The 23,231-nt window shown below is 43.8% G+C and overlaps 1 protein-coding gene across 1 annotated transcript; it reads right to left on the bottom strand.

Moving 5' to 3' along the window:
- Positions 1–17,982: 17,982 nt before the first annotated feature.
- On the bottom strand, positions 17,983–22,060 carry LOC134183807 (uncharacterized). Its single transcript, XM_062651380.1, has 4 exons — positions 21,216–22,060; positions 19,298–19,345; positions 19,034–19,075; positions 17,983–18,255 (listed from the first exon to the last, which is right to left on the bottom strand). The coding sequence occupies exons 1-4, from the start codon at positions 22,024–22,026 to the stop codon at positions 18,221–18,223; spliced, it is 936 nt and encodes a 311-aa protein (XP_062507364.1). The 5' UTR covers positions 22,027–22,060; the 3' UTR covers positions 17,983–18,220.
- Between the last annotated feature and the right edge of the window lie 1,171 nt (positions 22,061–23,231).

Genomic DNA, 23,231 nt, shown 5'->3' with positions numbered 1-23,231 from the left:
CTGTACATACAACTTCGTTCATTTCCAAATGTTCGTCATTTTCTTCTGTCACGTCGTTGCATCAGCGTAGCCAGCATTCCGTGATAGGGGACAGTGTATCTAGATAGCTTTTTTTGGCTTTAGGTGCTTTGTTGCTGCCTAGAAATGCATCATTGCAAATTTTGCAAACACATATGCACCCCTCCGGAAGGGCGGGCACACACGGTGGAGTGAGTGGTCCACATGACCAAGCTCACTATGGCTCTGCCTCTGTTTCCAAAGACCAATGCGTGCTGTGGAGGTGCGCAAAAACATGTCTGCCTTTTTGTTGGAGTGTAATTTCAAACGTTGCATGTTCTTCAAAATGTTGTAAGGACTTTTTTCAATAAGATCTCCACAGATCTGTTTGACGCATAGCATTCCCAGTTGGATACATCATTATTACAAGATTTCAAATTGGATTCTACTGTGTCTCTAGAGCGCAATTCATTTCTGACCTCTTGCAGTTTTAGATTCCTTCAGCTGACCATAAAACACGTACTACCTTTGGGATTCTATCATCCTTCATTCAAACAAGATGGCTACACCATGGAAGTTGAGCTTGAAGTAGCAAAGCCTCAATTCCAGGCATGCATGTTGCATTTCTTCAAGATCTCTGTATTGTATAGGTGAATTAATTAATTAATAAGTCTACTTACTCCTTGCCATCTCACGTGTTTTTACTGTATGTTACTGGTCTATTGTCTGGGTCACCATAAAAAGACCGGCCTACACAGTAGAATGAATTACAGCGTGTGCAGAACTAATTCCACTCTTTCTTCCAGTACCTGTTATACGTTGACAGTACAACATGCCACCAAACTTGCATGGACGCAGTAAGCTGACCAAACAACTAAAACTACAATTTAGTAAACTGCTCTTTAGAGCCAAAGTGACTACAGCTGCTTACAGATACTGCGCTGGATTGTTATGAACCAAATCAGACTTTTTAGCAACATCGTCTAAATATTTAAGACGGTACACTTGCTATGTCCAGTACGTGTCCTCATAGAGAATGTGACATTTTATAGAGATAACACTGCTACCCTACCCCCACCCCCGTTACATAACCCATTACTCTCTGCATGATAACAATATAGCTGCCACCAGATTGTTCGTGACTGCTTACAGGTTAGGGTTTGCTTAATTCACAGGTAACCCTTGTACCTAAGGATTACTTGTTCCACAATTCGCAACCTGTGGACGCGAGTTCGATAGCAGATGGTGCTGCTAACACACACACACACACACACACACACACACACACACACACACACACACACACACACACACACACACACACACACACACACACACACACACACACACACACACACACACACACACACACACACACACACACACACACACACACACACACACACACACACACACACACACACACACACACACACACACACACACACACACACACACACACACACACACACACACACACACACACACACACACACACACACACACACACACACACACACACACACACACACACACACACACACACACACACACACACATGCACACACACACACAGCGTTAATTCCAATGACAGGGGCGGCGGAAGCTTTTTGGATTGGGGGCGCAAATTTCGTAAGAGACTACAGTCATTTTTATTTTAACTGAATTTGGTACGTTCGTTTGTCATTGATTAATCTGTGACAGAGGTAGCTAGAGCAGCATGCACACAAATGATCATGACAATGTGTATCAAGGGAGTCAACTGAAACGCCCTGCAGCCATTAGTATTCTACTTACATTTCTTAATTCTACTTGTACCCAACACGGAAATAGGCTGACCGAGTTTTTGAGAAGTTTGAATAGATCTTTCTAAAAGTCGCAGGTGGCTAGTTTACGAAACTCGGTGTTCTTTTCGATGTAGGAAGCCATCCCGAGACTGTGGTCGAATCGAAGCACGTGGTGAATTTTGATCACTCGTAGACCGAGTTCTATGTAGAGTTGTAGGTTCCTGTAGTGGAGAACGTACTTGTTTTTGTTTCGTAGATTGGGTACCAACTTCTCTACTTCATTGGATACACTCCATAGATCCTCTGAAGTAGCTAGGTCTTGTTGTAGGCGGACATCCATTCTTTGGGAACCTTCAGACGCTCGGGTGATAGATGATAGGCGTTGTGTCCTTCGTGTAGCTCATGTGGGTACTCGAGGTCGACTTCTAAGAAGTACACCCCTTGCCAGCATCGGTGGGATGGTCCAAAATCTCTTGGATTGTTAGAGAATCTATCCACTCGAATCCTGCACCATGGAAGTGCTTGCACTATGAAAGTGCTTGCACCATGGCTCATCCGTAGAGCTACAGTAGGTTGTTGGCGTCCGGGTATGCGATGTAGACGGTGGATTTGTCAGGATCGTGTTTCACGTGAGGATTGTTGGCTTTGGCGAGTCGTTGGGATGTCGTCGAAATGTTACCTTGCATACCCTTCGCGACGAATAGATGCATGTCGTAGTCGGTCAAAAGCTCGAGTTATACACCCGAATGTTTCAACAGTGCATCCTACGAGAAGCTTAAGCCAGGACTGGTATAGTAGTGGGCAGGATCGAGTCGGTAGGTCCTTCTGCACGTCTTTCAAAAGTTCTCGAATACGTCGACCAGCAACAACACATCCGTTCGAAGATAGAGATTGTGGTATTCATCTATGTTCTTACATCCAAAGGTCGTTCATACTAATTTTGCATGGTCGTGGTCATCATCGGATATGTCTTCTTCGTTCAATGTGTTGTGGAAGGCACTTTTCGGTGGTAGCTAGTATGGGTTCTTTGAATCGGGCCCATATGGATAGACCTCTTTGCGAAGTAGAAGCTTGCATTTTGCGTCGTTGGGTTCGTAGTGCTTTGTGATGTCCATGGCCTCTGGGTCTTGTGCTTTGACCAACTTTTCGAGGGATGCTACCAGGAACTGGATACTATCGATAAACCGTAGCTGTCCTAGAGAGAGCGAGATGTACTTCTCCGTATTGCTGGGGATGCTCCCACTTTGGAGATGGCCTGCATCAGTAGATGACTGCCGTATCCGTGAAGGTTGTGGAAAACCACGGGAATGGTTAAAGACAGTCAAAGTTTGAGATTGCATTGGTTGTGGGCTTCACCTCGATATTGCCCTGTGATGTGGCAGTGATCTTGACACAACCGCGATAGTTTCTTTTGAGGAGCGACATGTTGCAGGTACGACAGAACTTCTCTCTTCTCTCTTTTTCCTTTCTCCTTTTCTCTTCCTCTTTCTCTTCCTCTTTCCCTTTGCGTTTTGCCAGGGGTCCTATGATGCTGGATTTGAATTCTCCAGCTCGAACTTGCCGGTGGATTTTTTATGGTTTGGAAGTGACACCTTTGTGTGAGGCACCTCCGTGCTCACCTATGTTTGGGTCGTACTCGTCAATGGTATCTCGGCAGAGGGGCACAACTAGGGGTTTGTCTCAGATATGACAATCCGTTGCCCTTTGGTGTTCTAGATTGTCTAACATGGTCATCCAAATGGGTTCAGGTTTGGAGATGATCTTTTTCAAAAATGTCTTGTCCTCTTCTTGTTGTATAGGCATTCCAGGAGGTGTTCTGCAGCGTTGAGTCTTCGATAGATGATGGGTGGTTGGGTTTGTCGATCATACCCAACGGCGATGTAAGAGAATCCACATGCCTCGTGATGAGCTGTCGTTTGTGTGTTGCTTTTGGAGGGATCGCATGTGGGTCCTTCGATCTTGTCCACAAGCGCTTCAAAGACTGCATAGATGATATAGGCACTTCCAGCTGGTTTTGGTGGTTTTGAAAGGTTAGGATGTTCTTTCTTTTCTCCAGCATCTCTGCTCGGATGGCTTTGTTTCCAATACCTTGGCATTCCACTTTGTGTTGTTCGAGGAGCACTTCTCGCGTGTATCCGTGGCGGCATCTTCCACAAAAGAACATACGATGACTGTCCTTGCTGGTGTTGTTCAGCAGACAGTTGAGGTCCTTGATTCATGTGTAATGTTGTTTCTCATCTTTCTCATCTTTTCCTATGAGAAGAAGGTCGATTCTAGTGGGTGCCTCGGATTTGGATATCCTGAGTGGATACACACCTTTGTCCCATCCAAAGACATTGATAGCGAGATTGGTGTTTTGCCTTTCAACTCGATCGATGTTTCAAAGTAGGGTCGGTTCATGGATACCATCCCAACACAGTCCGTCGTCTTTGGAATGCTTGGTGGGCCGTCGGGCGTCGCGTTGAAAAGAGTGCCGAGTGGATGGCCCATCGCAGACAGCGATGTTTTGTTTTTGACATTCACAACGGCCTTCTTCACTTGCACTTCTCTAGGCAGAGGAATGTACGAGGCACCTTTCAATGGTTTGTACAGTCCGCGTCAAAACTATTGACACATCTACGCTTGGAGGCGTGGCCATGGGTAGCGTGAGCAGAAACGCATCCGTTTTCACGTGACGTACGTTTTCTAGATAGAAAAGAACTATTGTATATGCTCGTAGGTTCCTACACACAAGTGCGCATGAGTAGTTTCTGTCCTCCTTTCATTTTTTCATAGCATTTCCCCTGCTAGCTACACAAAGGCGCGTTCGGCTACACATGCGTTCGATGTACGGCAACAGACCACAAAGCGTGAGCAACTGCCACTCTGCCTGGATTGCGTCTTCAAGTTCATGAACGTTTTGAGCCGTGCGAAGCTCAACACGCCGCTTGATGACCGCCCAGAGGTTTTCTATTGGTGCAAGATCTGGTGAGTTAGCGGGCCAATCAAGACCGTGACGGGCCCAGAATCTCGTTTTTTAGCTTCACTAGCGGAATTTTCTTGGGCATAGTGTATCGATAGCCTGCGTCATGAACTTCTCTTCTGCTGGTGGAAGAAATGACGACAAGTCCTTCCTGCGCTGCTAGCTGATGGGCAAGTTTGTTTGCTGATTTCGTTGTTCCTTGTCTGCATCATGTTCACTAGGCTGATCGATGGTTTTCAGATAGTTTTTTCGTCTTCCACGGGAAACTCTACGTTCTCCAGCGTCCAATCTTTTGAGAGTTCAGTAAACATTAGAGCGAGAAACGCGTAAAAGTTGGGAGATCATAGATGGCCTCTTGGCACACCAGAACGGTATAGTAACAGAATATCGCGGCGTTGTCTTTCACGACTCATTTGACGATGGAAGAGTTCTCTAAGCGAATGCGCAGACTATGGAATAGTTTTTGTGACAGCTTTCCAGCTGTTTGAGAAAAATTTGGCGCTGGTTTCCTAGTACATAGCAATACAAGAAGACTTCCAAAAATAGTACAACTAAACCGGAAATGTGTCAATAGTTTGACGCGAGACTGTACTGAGCAATGTGGGGTTGCAGTGTGCTTTGATGGTCCACCACCCATCCAGATCCGTTTGGGATGTGGGTCTCTATCGATCCCATAATGGTTTGAATGCTTTTATCCAGAGCTGTTGGGATGCCGTCGGCTGTGAGAATAGGTTCCATAGCGCTTCGCTTTTCGAAATCGGTTGGTTGGTGGGGAGGTTTTTTGTATTTTAACCGAATGTTCATCGATAGATAGAATTTGACGCCTCTCAGTGCCACGATCTCTTCCACGACTTTTCGATGGATCTGCGAGCGAGCGGTGGTTAGGAACGCTTTAGGGTCGTGGTGGTCTTTGGTTGCCTCTATCTCCCAACCTCGGAGGTAGTTTTCTATTGCATGACACATGGGTTTCCACTGTGGCAGCGGGGTGGTCATCGTGGAGTGGTCAAAACCACTGGGTTTTAGGTGGCACAACGCGTGGAGTGATTAAAACTACTGGTTTGGGTTGAGCGTGGTTGAGGCCACTGGTTGTGTAGTGGTTGAAACCACTGGTATTATTACACGTGTATCTTCGACCAGCTTTGCACGTGGAGTTGTGGTTGGATTCACATGTGGAGCTGGGGTCAGCTTTGCACGTGGAGCTGGAATCGGCTTCACACATGGAGCTGGGGTTGGCTTTGCACGTGGAGTGGTAACAAGCACTGTACAGTCGCATCCTCTATGGAGAAAGTAGCATTCACATATGTTTCCAAGGATATTATGTCCTTGGTGAAACAAGCTTGTCAGTTTTGCAATAGCACAATCCATCACTGTGCTATATAATAGAATAGTCTTGTCTCATTATTACGTCTCTCTCTCTCTCTCACACACACACACACACACACACACACACACACACACACACACAAATTATGTGGGTGTATATCTATGTGCATTGTTTTCTCTAATAGGGACCATCCCCTCGAGTATTTTTTTGTATAAATAATTACCTCTCATAATATGATCGTCTCTGTGGGTACTTGTATCCCAGGCCTCTGAGATGTCGTCATATCGCATATAGACCTCAGATACCTGTTTAATGGTTAGGTTGGATTTTGGAATGTTTCTGGCAATTCTTTCCAAATATTTCACTTTATCACCCACGATCACAAGTCTTTTGGTGTTTAGAATATACACCAGCGCATTGAAGATGGGTTGCGTCTGGCGATGTCTATGTGGATTCACACGCTATAATTCTTTTACTCTCAAATAGACGAGACGTGGCCGAGTATCCCGAACACATGCACATGCACACAAGCGCACGCGTGCGCGCGCTCGCGCGCGTGCACACACACACACACACAATTTGAGCTTCATATAAACTAGATAGATATATACGTATTAATTAAAGTAAAGTAGTGGAGCCGCCAGAGATTCCATACTCCGGTCAATCGGGTTGTCACTTACTTGAAAAGAATTGATGGATAGGCTTCTGCCTTTTTGATGCGGTCTTCTTTGACTCTGTCATTGCCGGATAGCGTAGCAAACGTCTTTATTAAAAAGTGATGGGCATGCGCACTTCACGTGTCCACGATTTCTTCACACTGGCTTTATCATCCTGAAATGATGATGTGTATTATCAAGAGATAGTCACCGTCGCAGTTAACATACTACTCTAACTAGGATTAAGCGGACTGTTTTGTAACTTAATTAAAGTTCTGCTTGAAGCGGAGTGACACGCCCAAAATGTTTGGGGCTATACCCCCCCCCCCCCCGACGTTACGCCGATGGTTGTGTTATTACAGTGAAAGCACCTTAATGTTTTGATGGATGGTTAATTCGTTCAATTCTAAACTTATATGCTTATAATTATCTATTGAATATGTTAGAAATTAAATTAATCCTAAAGTAGTAACCCTAACCCTAACTCTAACCCAAACCCTAACTCTAACCCAAACCCTAACCCTAACTCCAATCCCTAATACAGATTGAAATGAGTTTGCTAGTTCCGTAGGTCATATACAGATTTAGCTGCTATGGAGCGTGGCTAATGATACAATTGAACCCCTTCTTTCGAAAATTCTGTATCCGCGCCTGCCAGATGCCAGCAGTGTAGTGTATCCATAAATGGTATAGTAGGCGGAGACTTGTCTATATAGTGATATACAGGGACTATTTGGTCGTGGGGACTATTTGGTCGCGGGCAATTATCTCACTCCTATTTCGTTCTCGAAACCTTTTAACTAGGGCTTATTTGCATGGTTTCGGCCACCTGCAGGGACTATTTGGTCGCGTGGACTATTTGGTTTCGCATTTATTGCGCCTCGAATCGGCACTCTCCAACTCCTACAGCTGTACGAGACGGATGCGAACAACGTTACGATGGCCATGATAATTTTCACCCGTCTCCCAGACGTCTCGATGAGCCGAAATCAAGTGCGACCTGCTTCTTCTTCGTTTGTATTTGGCTTCATATGGATACCGAAATCATCACGACATTGTCTATCACAATTTCGCATGTCTGACGTTTCGTTTTGAGACTAATCTCGGCTGGTCTGGTAGCGGGCGTGTCAAAAGTAGGCGGTGTAAGAATGTCTTGTGGATTACAAGGTAAATAAACATGATTTGATCACGCAGCGCACGTGTGGAGATGTGCCTAGAATGTTTTAGTGCGTAGAATGCTGCGGCTAGCTGCAGATTTATGCATCGATCCTGCATGGCATCGATCGATACGTACTTAGGTGCACAGCGACGTATGCGTACTGTCTACGCAAGGAAGACAATCTACGTCTCTGAAATTGGTTGCGCACGACCAAAGATCGGTGATGACTTTCAGAACAGAAGAGAAAATAAGTGGATATATGTAGTTCGAGAAACAATTAATTAAATGTAAAATCACTTATTTGCACTTGGTCTCTCAGATGGGTATTGCTGGTTGTTTGTTTGCGTTGTTGTCCACTATCAAACAATACGTTTTGTAGATTGGTGGAGCCTAGTGAAAATCTTTTTTTTCTTATATACATGTATCTTCTGTCTCTTTTTGCCATTTAGTCTGTCCGTCTGTCTATCTTTTCTTTGAATGGTGACACAACAAAATGTGCTGCAGTAGAACCAGGATATGCAGGCAAGAAAATGAAGACAATAACTATACTAATCAGCTTGCAGCTATGTGCATGCATGCAGATATGAGTGTGTATACATACAGAGATGCAATGCAAGAGTGATCAGTGGAAAAGCGTCTAAGTTAAAATAACTCATCAACAGTGTAAAGTAGAGGACTTCTTATTTGACTGAAACATTGATTAAGCTTATTACGTTAATTGATTTAGAAATTCTAGCTTTGTTATCGTCTTGCGACTAGATCATGTAATAGTTTGTATCAAAGAATAAAATAATCTGTCTGCCTGCCTGTCTGTCTGTCTGTCTGTCTGTCTGTCTGTCTGTCTGTCTGTCTGTCTGTCTGTCTGTCTGTCTGTCTGTCTGTCTGTCTGTCGTTTGCTTGTTTTTGTGTACTGTGCTATTGTTGTCCAATATTATTTCTGAACCAATGCTTAATTTTGGCTGTTCCTCGTTCTCTCTGTCTTGGCGTTGCGAAGTAATGTAGTTTTTTTTAAAGTGCGAGGGAATAGTCTAACTAGCTGAAGTTCCGAGGCTACACGAATATTATACTTTAGCGAATTTAGTGTAGAAAACACGTTCTAGTCTGCTGTCAAGCGACTTTCCACTTTGCAAACGTTGTGTTATATCTACAACTGTAGTCGTCCTCGCTAGTGCAACAACACACAGATGTTTGTTTACCTTGTAACCCACAAGACATTCTTTCTTCGCCTACTTTCGACACGCCCGCTACCAGACCAGCCGAGATTTGCCTCAAAACAAAACGTCAGACACGTGAAATTGTGATAGACAATGTCGTGATGACTTCAGTATTCATATGAAGCCAAATGCAAACGAAGAAGAAGCAGGTCGCACTTGATTTCGGCTCATCACGACGTCTGGCAGACGCGTGAAAATTATCATGGCCATCGTCACGTCGTTCGCGTCCGTCTCGTACAGCTGCAAGAGTTGGAGAGTGCCGATTCGAGGCGCAATAAATGCGAAACCAAATAGTCTACGCGACCAAATAGTCCCTGCAGGTGGCCAAAACCAAATAAACCCTAGTTAAACGGTTTCGAGAACCAAATAGGAGCGAGATAATTGCCCGCGACCAAATAGTCCCCACGACCAAATAGTCCCTGTACAAGTGACTAGTGGTAGTAGGCGTTAGAGTCAGTCTACCGTAGAGTACGTTGTTGAATAAACCAGGTGTATACAGTACCTTTCCAGTGTCTACGCGGATATTATCAAGGTTGTCAATACACGACAAAGTGGTGACGAAGATCGGATCGGATCATGGCTGAAGCGATCGGGTTCTGTCCGCAGGGAAGAGTAGAGGAGTTCAACCCTACAAAGGGTGATTGGACATCATATGCAGAAAAGTTAGAGCAGTATTTCCTGGCCAATGGCATCAAGGGTGTAAGAGACGGAAGTGAGGAAGGCCTGACCAACACAAGGAAGGTTGCAATCTTTCTCACGCTCACTGGACCTAGAACTTACAGTCTGTTGAGGGATCTAGTGGACCAGACAAAGCCCGCCGAGAAGAGCTACAAGGTACTAGTCGACAGCCTAGCTGCTCATTTCACGCCAAAACCTCTGATGATAGCAGAAAGATTCAAGTTTCAACAGAGAACACAACGTGCTGACGAATCTGTCACCGAGTATATGGCACAATTGAGACGAATGACTGAGCACTGCAAGTTTGAAGATCAGCTAGACGACACATTGCGTGATCGGTTTGTGTCAGGCATTAATTCGCAGTGCAACCATTCAGAGAAAGTTGTTATCGCAAGATAACCCTCCCTAGCCGACGCTCTCGCGACTGCACAAGAAACGGAAGCGGCCGAGAACCAGTCGGGTCAGCTTAGGCAGACTACAGGTCTACCAAATGCAAGCATTGAAGGAACGTCAAGAGCTGTCCATGCCATGATGAAGAAGTCCAATGGTGCCAAACAAGGTATGAAGACCATGCTATAGGTGTGGGGGTAAGAACCACCGGGCTGATAAATGTTTTCATAAGACTAAGGTATGCAATAAGTGCAACCGCATGGGTCACATCGCGAAAGCATGTAGGTCGTCGATGGCTACAAAACGTGAAGAACAGCCGCAGAAGAAGAAGTCGGGAGCGCGGAAGGCGAAATCGCCGCATTATGTTGACGATCACCTAGAGCAGGCCTCGGGTGATGGGGAGACAAGTGATGAGTCATGCATGATTTATGCCATTACCAAGAAAGGGGATGGTAGCTGGGTGACCTCTCTCACGGTCAATGGAACAGATGTTACGTTTGAAATCGATACGGGCTCCACACTAACGATCGTTTTCCGTCGGATATGGGCACGGGATCTGGGTAAAATACCCTTGTTCAAAAGCAAGGTGCATCTCACAACCATAACGGGGGAATCAGTCAAAGTTATGGGGGAATGTGTGGTTCGCATTCAACATAACCACCAAGATCTCTCTCTACCTCTTTTGGTTATGGATAACAATGGCCCATCACTGCCAGGGCGGAATTGGCTATCGTGTGTTAAAACTGATTGGTCACGTGTAAATCGCTTGGCATCGGTAGATCAGTTGCAGCAGCTACTGACCAAATATGAAGACCTATTCAAACCAGGAATAGGGTAGTTGAAAGGATATTCTGCTAGGTTAGCTGTGAATCCAAAGGCCCCGCCTCGTTTTTATAAAGCTAGAGGTATACCCTATGCCTTGAAGAATCCATAGAGAACGCCTTGGAAAGAATAAAAAGGCTAGGAATTATTGAGCGGGTAGGAACCAGTGAGTGGGCCTCGCCCATTGTTCCAATGCCAAAGGCGGACGGAAGCGTTCAAATTTGTGGAAATTTTCGAGTTGCAATCAACCCCTTCTTGGAAGTAGAGCAGTACCCTCTTCCTAGACCGAAGGACTTATTTGCAACGTTGTCAGGAGGTCAGCAATTTTCAAAATTGAATCTGGAATGAGCGTACCTGCAAGTGGAATTGGATGAGAAATCCAGGTCATACGTGACTATCAACACGCACAAGAGGCTATTTAGGTACACAAGGTTACCGTTTGGAGCAGCCAGCGCGCCAACAATATTCCAGCAAGTTATGGAACAAGTATTGCATGGGATACCAAATGTGGTTTGCTACCTTGATGACATTCTGATCACAGAAAAAATGAGGTTGAGCATTTGCAAAATCTGACAGCAGTTTTCGAGAGGCTTCGTAACTGTGGGCTACGGTTGAAGAAGAGCAAATGCCAATTCATGAAAAACGAAGTGGATTATCTGGGATATCGGATATCAAGTGAAGGTCTGCGAACAGCTCAGTCCAAGGTGAAGGCCGTACTAGATGCACCAACTCCAAGGAATCTCTCTGAACTGAAATCCTTTCTGGGATTAGTGAATTACTATGCTCAATTTCTTCCAGGTTTGGCAGAAGTAGGTCGTCCACTGAATGACTTGATGAAGAAGGACGTGGCTTGGAAATGATCTAAAGCATGTGAAGAGGCTTTCCAGAAATTAAAGGAGCTATAGACGTCAGCCAAAGTGTTATGTCACTGTGATGTGAAATGTCTCTAACTTCGGCGTGTGACGCCTCATCTCACGGGATAGGAGCAGTGACTTCGTACATGCTGCCCAATGGAGAGGAACGTCCAATAACGGATGCATCTAGAACATTGAGCAAATCCGAGAAGAATTACGCTCAGATAGAAAAGGAGGCACTGGCAATAGTATCTGGTATAAAGAGATTCCATCAATTTCTATATGAAAGACAATTTTGCCTGATCACGGATCATAAGCCTCTAGTGACCATATTTGGATCGAAATCTGGTATACCAGCCATCGCTGCCGCACGTCTGCAAAGGTGGGCCTTGATTCTGAGTAGTTATCGGTACACCATGCAGTACAAGGGCACTCAGGAACATGGAAATGCTGATAGATTTTCGAGATTGCCAACAGCAGAAGAAAAGCACGAGGACTCTAGTCAGAGGCAAGCTGGTCTGTTTAAATTACGGCAGATCAATATGTTGCCAGTCACCGTCAAGGATTTAGGGCGAGAGACAGATAAAGACAGCCTGTTTAGTCAAGTCAAGAAGCATGTTTTATCCGGATGGCCTAGTCGAATGGGCCAAATCAACCCATTATACCTCTATTTCAGTAAACAGGCACAGCTTACCTGTGAAGCCGGATGTTTGATGTGTGGACACCAAGTGGTAGTTAAAGAGTCTCTAAGGGAGCCAGTGGTACATGAGCTTCATGAGGGGCACATGGGCGTGGTACGAATGAAAGCATTGTCAAGGATACACGTATGATGGCCTCAAATTGACAAAAGTATCGAATCCCTTGCTAAGAGTTGTATGGCATGTCAGCAAGAAGGTAGGGCGCCGCCCTCTGCACCAGTACACCCCTGGAGCTGGCCATTAAAATCGATGTATCCCTGTCACGTAGATTTTGCGGGACCGCTCATGGGTAAAATGTTCTTGTTGCTCGTGGACGCATATTCAAAATGGTTAGAAGTGATCCCAATGACAACCACATCTGCAGCAAGCACGATTGATGCGTTGAGGAGTATTTTTACACGTTTTGGCCTACCAAACCAATTGGTATCGAACAATGGTCCGTAATTTCGTTTCTGCGGAATTCAACCACTTCATAGAAATGAATGGAATATAGCACATACGGAGCGCACCATACCACCCCCAAGTAACGATCAACTGGAAAGAGCCGTACAAACAATGAAGAAAAAGCTCAAAGTAATGCAGCAGGAGGAAGGGTAATTAATTGACTCAGAAGCTTTTACGGTTTTTGCTAAGCTATCGATCCACCACTCATTCTACTACCGGAGAAACTCCTAGTGATTTGTTTTTACAGAAAGGACACTGAGAACAAGACTCGAGTTGTTGAAACCCAATGTTCAGGAAGTGGATTTGGACTGACAAGATCGACAACGACAATATCAGGAAAGGCGTCAGGAACGGTATTTCAACAAAAAGGATACGGTATGGGTGCGAGACTAGAGGTCTAGCCAACCTTGGGTACCTGGAAAGATAGTAAAGGTCTTAGGACCGCTCACATACGAAGTGGAAGTCGAGGGGACAGCCTGTATTTGAAAACGGCATGTAGATCAGCTGAAGCATCGGAGCGTCGAAAGGTCGCCAGAGGATAAGCGTGAAGAGGAAACAGGAGTAGGAATCGTTTTACCTACGGCGCAACCTAACATGCCAGCACAAGCTAGTTCAACGCCAAGCGTTCCAACGCCAACAGTTTTGGAAGCTTCATCATAATCTTCAGACGAGGAAGACCAGAGAGACATGGCGGAGCCATCTTTACTAGACCCTCCAGATGAGAGCAACTCTAGCGTGAACGAGACGCCCAATCCACTAGTGGAACATCCACCAAGGAGAAATCCAGTCAGAGCGAAGAGACCGCCACAGAGACTGGACCTCTAAGTGTTGTAGTTAGCTAAGAAGGGGGAAGATGTAGTGTATCCGTAGATGGTATAGTAAGCGGAGACTTGTCTATATAGTGGCTAGTGTTATGCATTAGAGTCAGTTTACCGTAGAGTACATTGTTGAATAAACCAGGTGTATACAGTACCTTCCCAGTGTCTGCGCGGATATTATCAAGGTTGTCGATACACGACAAGCAGGAAGGAGAATTTGTAGCTCAGTTTGTAGCAGAGCTGCGCCGATTATCAGAGCATTATGAGTTGAACGACAGTCTAGAAGCAATGTTACGTGGTCGTGTAGTGTGTGAAGTAAATGAAATTCGTCTCCAATGACCAACGACTTTTATCTAGTGGCAGAGCCGGAGCCCACATTTCACAAAGTACTAATTCAAGGCAGCAGAACTAGCAGAAGGCAGCGTACGAGACTTGAGAAGAGGTCACAAGGCACATCAGAAGCAGGATGAGTCACAATAAATCACTGATGGCCTTGAGACACATTGGAATGAGTCACCAGTCCCACGTGCACAAGCCCAGTGACCGCTGCTACGGACACCAAGGGAAACATCTTGCCAAATTAAGATTGCAGGTTCAAGACTGCTGAATGCTATTATGTAACAGGTTCTAGGTGTACTTTGCTACTTGTAGAATAAAGACTGCATCGAAATTATAATTTTCTCTTCTGTACTAAATCAATCAAGGGTATGTAGGCAAGCAAGTTGCCACCAGGATAGGGAAGATTACACTTTCAAGCAATGTGGACAAACGAAATACATTAGCAAGACGGAGCAGCTAGCAATAATCTAGAAACCTATGGTACGTAAATACGGATTGAACGATTTTTACAAATTTATCTTGCAGCCAGTTTGACGGCTGAAAGTCTGCTAAGTTAACAGTCACATCTACCATAATAAAGCGGCCGCGCTCACGTAGGCTCCAAGTTCTCCATTTGTTACTACTGCGATTCTGATGACAGGCAAAGGAATGCATGGATTTGGGACTTCAAATTAAAGCTCGTTTGATAACAGACGAATCACGTTATAATACATTACAGTGTGACCGCAATCACACAAGACATGCAGGCTTTTACTTACAACAAACTGTCTAAAGTCTGTTCAAGAATTACATGGACTCGTGCCTGAGGGTAGGACCTTAGCTAACAGATTATCAAGAAAGGCGGAAGTTATGTTTGTATAAGAAGCTATCTTAGACTGATTGCATTCTTAGCGTGTGTTGTCACAAGGACGCAAACCACTAGATATTATGGTGATTGAAGTAAACCCTAACGAAGAGTCAGATGCTGGTGAGTCTGATTCCACAGAGAGCTACGACGAAGAGCAAATGCAAGCCACAGGAAATCAATAAATGTTTGCTTGTACTGTACACGAGTTTCTAATAGTATGCGTCATTAGTATTTTGTTACACACCTTCTTAGTTTGATAAAGAGTTATCTTACTGGGAGTTGTCTCTACATTGATCTGATTAAGCTTGTCTCCACCCGCTAACTCATTACAATTCCGGAAGTTGCTTATGCTGGTCTTCTGTTCATATCAAGAAATATATGATTATAATGATTGAATTAAGCTCTTCAAGAGCTGTCCATCGATATCAATTAGACCTCGGAAACCCATACTATAGTCCTGCTACGCGCTGAATTCCTCAGTCCATCTAATGCGTGAACGGACTTTAGTAAAGGTTGCAAGTCACATGCATCATTACTACTGAGGGTTCGCGCGTCTCCTACGCCTCAGAGGAGCCTGCAGGAAAATTAACCCAGTCACTACCTGTAAAGGTTTGCCTGCATGTCGCATGCGGATCCAAGGGAGGTTCCGTGGGCCCCTTTCGAGCTTTCTACAACACATATAACTCATACGTTAATCACGTATGCAAGATAATCGAATATTATTAACGATAACATAAACTTGTTACCGTACAGTGTCGTAGAGGTCAATAATTTACCTGAAAAACGTAGTATTGTCCGGCCACCAGTGATGGTCGATGGGTTCTACTCCTGCCACCAAACTTTAGTGGCGTGTGGCAACACGACAGCCGAGTAAATGAAACACATAAATGACGGATACATATTGTACACAAGCTCCAATGCCCGGTTTCGCCCGGGGGACAACACATGCCAGGTGCTTCTCCTTTCTACTTCATAGCGCCGCAGTTGACACACAAGTTTGTCATAGAGCCAATACAACACGGAAGTGGAGGAGAGACAGGTCGCATTTATAGGTAGAGATTATAGCAGAAAGTATCTAAAAATGCGTTTGATGGTATCATAGGTGATGTTGGCCATGAATGATTGCAGTCAATAAAAATGTCGCGTATACACTTGCAATCGTCTAGCACTCCCGGATATTACGCTGTCCGAAATGAAGTCACGTGCAGTTAGACGAATCCGTCAGAGCAGATCTGGAAGTCACATGCTGTACTCACCCGGATAATCCGTTCCCCGTATCTAACGAAGTCACGACTCGCACCGACTCTCATCATTTCCACAGTCCCGCTGAACGTTGTCTCTTCGAAGACGTTGCTGGCGTTTCGGGGAACAGGTGCATCAAGCACGGCAGCTCCGCATCTAACGAAGTCACGCCTCGTACCGACTCTCGCCATTTCGACAGTCCCGTTGAACTTCGTCTCTTCGAAGACGTTGCTGGCGTTTCGGGGAACAGGTGCATCAAACACCGCAGCTCTTCGACGGTCGTAGACTGGCAAAGGACTGTGGGCGTATTTTTTCAAGACCCGGATATCAGCAAAAATATCTTCCATTTCCCGGCGTCGCCCTCAATAAACGACACGCTCGGCGCGTACCGTTCGATGTCTGGAAGGGGCAGTCTAAATTCGGTGGAGATACGATGCGCCGTTCCAGAGATATTCGCGCGCGAGCGGAAGCGAGTGCGATCGGCGGGAAATCGCGTCGTCGTGGGAGAAGTCAGGAAGACGACCACAGTCTCACTTTCGACCCGAATGAATTCGGAGTGCGCGAGCCAAATTCGGCCGAGATCGGACTCGCCGTTTTTGAGAAACGCTCCAACAGACGGACAGACAGACAGACAGTCAGACAGACAGACACCTCTCCTTTATATATATAGATAATGGGACCCAATATTAGCGTGCTTTATGAAGTAGCGTGCACTACTACCAACGTATCATACTACAAATGGCCGCTATCCTGGCCCGCGCGAAAAGAAGCAAACGCTTTCTCTAATGGCTTTCTTACAACTGCGGTAATCTGCCTGTCTATCGATCGACTCACATGATCAGTTCAATCTCTAGAGTACCAATAGCTTAGATGACAATATAATTATCGGTAATAGATATCAGTAAAATTGTTAGCAAAACAGCTTTTCAAATCCTGGGTCCGCCATACACTGATTGGGACACTGCATCTAGCTGCCAGACTTGTGCCCAAGTGGTTTAGCGTTTCCGTGATGAACGGACGCTGTTCAGGACTACAGGTGATGGTAGCTAGTAACTAAATTGTATCTACATTGCCGTGTCAGAGACTTTATCTTGCCCTATAGTACTGTATAACTACAGACTCTTTATCTATGTATTCATATGTTTCTCTTCACCAAATTCAGTCATCTCTATGATCTAATTCAATGGCACGAGAGTTGAGTTCGGAAAATTCTAAGCAGTTGAGAAGACGCTCTGATACTGCCACTAGTCTGGCCGCGATTCAAGCCGTCCTGAAATCATATTGCCAGTGCTTAGGAGCCGTAGCTAGGTAGCCTTGTTGCCCGTTTCAAAAATTCAACCGGCTAATGGGCTAATTAGCTAAGTTACAGTACTTCATATTATGGAAGGACAAGACAGAGAGCGGCCATTGAGGCAAGTCACTGCACGTACAATCGCCAACGTTTAGCCTCAGTATATTTGATTTCAAGAAAAATGTTCTGTTACACGAAGGAATTGTCTAGCCAGCTACAGAAAGAGCATGATCTCGCCGCTGCTTGTGACCTCGTCCAAACATTTTAATATACGTATAAAGATATCTATGCATACGACGGGCTTATATACGCGTTATCATATCACTAATGCAGTATGGTGAGTCACACAAGTCGCCCCATAGCCACGAGCCCATATTATATATCCGTCACTGGAAGAGTAGCTCACACAACCACACTAATAATGTCTGACGAGTTCACACTTGTTGAATTCTTGCTGCATCTTTAATTGTATATAACATGAATCCATTAAACTGCAAACAATGTGTACGAGCAACAGCAACAATTGCAATTATGAAGCGACTACAACAATTAAAATCAAACTAAAATCCTGAGACATACAGTTCTTCCATAGTGCCTCAGCAAAAACAAAAGCTAAGAGTAACAGCGTCACTACATATATAGTAAAAACAATATTATATAATCGCATCAGCTGACAACATACGTTCTATTCGGCGACGTCAGATGATGCTGCACCAGGAATAGGATTTCGGGTCTAAACACCAGAGTATAAGTAATAGACGTAGTGATCAATTAACTAAATTAACTATCGCTTTAATAATTCCTAGCAAAACCCGTTGTGTTTTGCTGTATAGATTTTTCACGTTAGTTAGAATCAATACGACCTACTGTCTGGATCTGTAGGTGACGGACGTTGAGTTAGATAAAAGTACTGATATTATAACTGCGGGAGAAAAATTACAAAAACCATTTTGCCAAATTTAAATGTTGAAGGGTTGCCAGATACTACAGAAACTTCGGCAATTTCAACATGACAATCAAACCACTCAGTCAAATTTGTTAGTCTAACTACAGATGTCAACCTCATGTGTCCAATCGCATTGCAATACTTTAGCGACGAGTTAAACTTGTCACAAATTTCTTTGTTCATAATTTTCTTATTAATCTTTATATTAGTTAGAATCAACACGGCGCATTCCTTCGATGTAGGTTGGCGTACGACGAGATAGATCCATTACCTCCAAGAACACAGTATACGATAACTGTGGCAATAGCAAACGACAAAACAATAAACAAATTAAAATTTAAAACTAACAAAAGCCATCTGACAACAATTAAAGTTTTCAACGGTCACCAGGTTACTAGACACTTCTGAATTAAAATTAAGCATAAAACAACCCTAATCAACTTGTTAGTCTAGATGTCCACCTCACGTTGAACCGCACTGCAAGACATTAGTGACTATTAGCAAAATTCTTTATATTTTCTGTATAGATCTTTCGTATTAACTAAAATCAATATGGCGAATTCACCTGGATCTGGGTTTGGCGTACGTCTAGAGAGATCTTTTTTCTCTGTAAACAAAATAGACACAATTATATGCGACAAATGTGAAAAATAAGCCAAAAAACAATAATTCGAATCTAGACTAAATGCTCAAAGATTGCAAGCTGAACTGACACTTCCAAAAATTCAAATTTAAATTTAAACATCAGAATCAAACCATACACTTAATACAATTATGTTGATATTCGTCTAGATACTTTATGTTGGCTACAATCAATATAGCGTATTACTTGTATCCGTATTTCGAGCAGGAGTACGGCGAGTTGGATTCGTTTCCTCTACAGAAACAAAAACCATAAACGTTATACACGTTATACACTTATATGCCAACTGCGTCAAAAGCAAAAATAAACTGTAAACAACACCGTTTGAAAACTATATGTGGCAGAATTAATGCAAATATAAATTGCTATATAAATAGCCAGTTAAGCTGACATCAAACCACCCACGCAGTCAAATTTGTTAGTCTAAGTACACTTTGTAGATATGTTTAGTTAATGGTATTGCAACACTTTTAGTACTTGTTAATTAATAAAAACTATTATATAGCAAACGGATTTTGTGTAAAAAGAAATAATTTCAGAGGTAAGTCGTCGGTCTGTTTCATGTGGCATTTGTCTACTTTAACATACTTGAACGCTACAACCTACATTTGCATTATGCGTAGCATTCGCCACGCACGCGCTTCCTAAGGCAATTCTCTATGTTGCAATTGTCCGTGCACTGCTTCTCTGAATGAACGATTTTTGGTCAATGATAAAAGATACCTTGTACGCAAGAAGTGTTTCCGTAGACGTGAAATAGTTCGTAGGCGCCGTTAGAGTTTCTTCACAAGCCGTTCACAGCTCCAATGCTGATAATAACACTAATATTGACGTACGTGTGTGCGTGTGCGTGTGTGTGTGCGTGTGCGTGCGTGCGTATGTGCGTGCGTGTGTGTGTGTGAATATATATGCATCCTGGATGTCTGGCTGACATTGCCGCGTGAATTGTTGTTGCTGTCGTTTGCCAAAGGAACAAGAGAAAAGGAGGTCGTCATTTGTTGAGTCGGCGCCATTGTGGCGTAACCAGGCCTAGTTGCTTGCGTCAGTCTTCATTTTGGTAGTAGACTACTATACGACCCCATTTGATGAATGAATGCTTTTTCGTTGGTAATATCGGTGTGTAGGCTACAATCTCTTTGTTCGTGCTTTCGTCTATGTTCACTGGACGTACGTTGGAGTGTGCAGGTGATTGGGAGCTTACAGTTCGCCGCATCAACACTTTTCTTTCAGCGCTCTGCATGTTCCGGCTTACATCTGTATCACTTCAGCGGCTTCGGTTGTTAGTAACAATTCTCTTCTGTCTCTTCTGTCTGATGTCTCTAAGCATGACAGTTGTTTCCGAAGTATGCCGCATCTTCAACCCGTATATCCAGCGCTCGATCTTCGGGTTATTTCGTTCGTCTGTTGTGGTACCTCCGCTTTTTTCCTTTTCCGGATTCTCTTCTTTGTACTTATGATCATTGCAGTAGTATGGGATGTTGAAATTTGCCGCATTTTCACCAGAGTCTGAGTCAGCACCCTTCAATTTTTCATCTTCTGCATTGTTTCACATTTATTCTTTCTCTTTGATGTAGACGCTTCTTTCTGTTCTTGTGGTATAAATTGATGATGCAGTTGAGCAAGATCCTGATGTTTCAGCACAATCACTCTTTTTCCATCGCTCTTCAGGCTTTCCTTTTCCTACTGTATTATTTCACCAAGTTTGTTCTTCAGTATATTGTTCTTCCTGATACCTCTTCTAGCAGATCCATGAAGTGAATTCTGAAGATTACCGCTATTTTTCAGCGCTCTTCAGGATTCTGTCTATGTGCGGTACTATTATGTAACTCGATCTATACTGCTTATATGATGCTTGTTTTATTTTAGTTATTCTAAGTGACCAGTATTTATATTTATATTACTCATCTAGAAGTCTGCACTATTAAAAAGTGTTGATTAAAGAGTTGTGCTTGCAAGCATGGTTTTTTGTGTAAAGAGGGTGCAGATACGCGTTTGTGTGTTTAACATGTAAATCCTATTAATTTTTTGTACCAGTAGCTGAAAAGACCGGAAATAGAAAGAATTAACTTTAGAGCTTAATTAGTAACAATGTTTGTTGACTTACTTCTCCAAGAGTCGCTCTTGACAAGAAAATAGCGTAAAAATGCTGCTGATGTAGATGCAGCCATTGTTTGGTAGTAGTCGAGTTTGCTAATGCTCGTTCCGTAATCAGAAATTCCTTTTATTACGACTGCACAGCCAGAACCAAACTGTTGGAGACTTTTGGCTTGCTTCATAAAGTAATGAGACTCTTGATCGACTCCTTTCAGGTCCCAATTTCCCATTCGGTTCTTCAGCATTGACATCTCTTGGTCCAAAATTTTGGTCTCGTAGGATATTGTCCCTATTGGCTTAAATGTAATGCTGCAGTGATCTGGACGAGGAAACGTGGCAGCATCTTGTATGAATGCCTCTCCGTCATCCATAATTGTAAGAATGTTGTGATGTTTTCCTCCAGATACTAGCCATGAACTAGATTGATTCAATATTGTTTCATCGAGGACCTGCTTATAGTTCATTTCGGTCATTCCTGGTTGGCCAAGTTTGACCATTTGACTGTAAAGATCACGCTTGGTAATACCGTCAGGGCCGCTATTCTTGACGGCATTGAGAATTAACTCTCGGACATACCTTGGACTGGGACGTCGAGATTCTTCAGGAACATACTGCATCCAATCATCAACCGGTCTCGCCACAAGCTCGGCAAGTGATGCGGTAATTCGACTATCTATTTCTTCATAGCTTGCTTCAATGCGAAGTAGTCCATCTTCTTCCACTGATCCTCCAGTGACTATTGTTGTTCTTTGAGCAACAACAACGCTGCCTTGATCGCTGTCATCATACCTTTTTTCTTCTCCAGCACAGATGCCAGTCATGGCAATAAGGTCAGCAGAAAGGTAGTGTCCCAGTTCAGACATCAACGTCATGCATTCCAGACCTCCTGCCTTAGGCTGAGCCAACATAGCTATGCTGGTGTGAGGTGATGTCATCCACTGGCGACAGAAACGAATGTTAAATTGACCTTGTTGAACTGAATCAAACTTGCTTTCTGTTCCTTTTCTGAAAACATTTAGAGCAGCTTGAAGCTCCCATTCATTAGCACAAATAACAAGGCAATGGTAGTGATTACGCTTTGTTGTCATTGTTCCTGTTATTTGCTCAAGAGAATGGCTTATCTTTACAGAACGTGACGAAAGAGACTCAACTGGTTTGCCATCGTTGGTAGCGGTGGCATGGACATAAACTTGAAAAGACTCAGACTTTTTGCTGATATCTTCTATAGTCACCGAGTATGGGTAACTATCATGCACATCTTCTGCTTTGATGTTAACGACAGCTTCGTCTTCTTCAATCTGCCACTTGCCTTTGCATTCAAACTTTAGCTGCACTTCTCCATTGCCATCAATTGTAGCAGGTTGAATATCTGCTAGAGGTTGAAATTTTGTCATCTCCTTTCTCTTAAGTAAGGCATCATACTTCATCTTTGTTGTGTCAATCACATCAAGGGAAATATCCCATTTGTGTGACTCTAGCTTCTTGCCGAAGGCACAATAAGACACACGTCTCGTGTTTTTGATGCCAAACATCTTTGCTATCCAGCAAAGGCTACAAAAATGGTTGAGTTGAACTTGACCAGTTTCGGGATCAAAATTGACGTCTGACTTAGTGATCTTCCCTGTTGCTGTATTGAACTCCAAGACAGTGTACCATTTGCATAATGGGTCGTGAGGTGAGGTGTCAGTCATCTTCAGTTCTAGTATACAACTGTTGTCAAGATCGACTTTCAGTGGAACATCTGGAGGAAACGACAGTTGAACTGGCTTTTTAAATTGCAAACCGGAAGGACACAAATGCACAACAGGACTCAACACTGCCTGCTCTTCATCATTGATTTCTGGTGCAAGAAATGGTTCTACATACGTGTCAGCTGAAACGACAGTCGGTGATGAGAAAGTTCCTTTAGGAATAACTAGTTTGACATTGCCTGATTCACACACTCCACCATTCTCATCCACTTCAGTGCTGCATGACATCACTGGAGCTGAGCTCGCTTCCTTTGTTTCAAAAATTTCATCGGGAA

Source organism: Corticium candelabrum, chromosome 8 (genome assembly GCF_963422355.1).
Source record: "Corticium candelabrum chromosome 8, ooCorCand1.1, whole genome shotgun sequence".
NCBI lineage: Eukaryota > Metazoa > Porifera > Homoscleromorpha > Homosclerophorida > Plakinidae > Corticium > Corticium candelabrum.
Note: the sequence above shows the minus strand (reverse complement) of the source record. Positions and strands in the feature narration are given on the sequence as shown.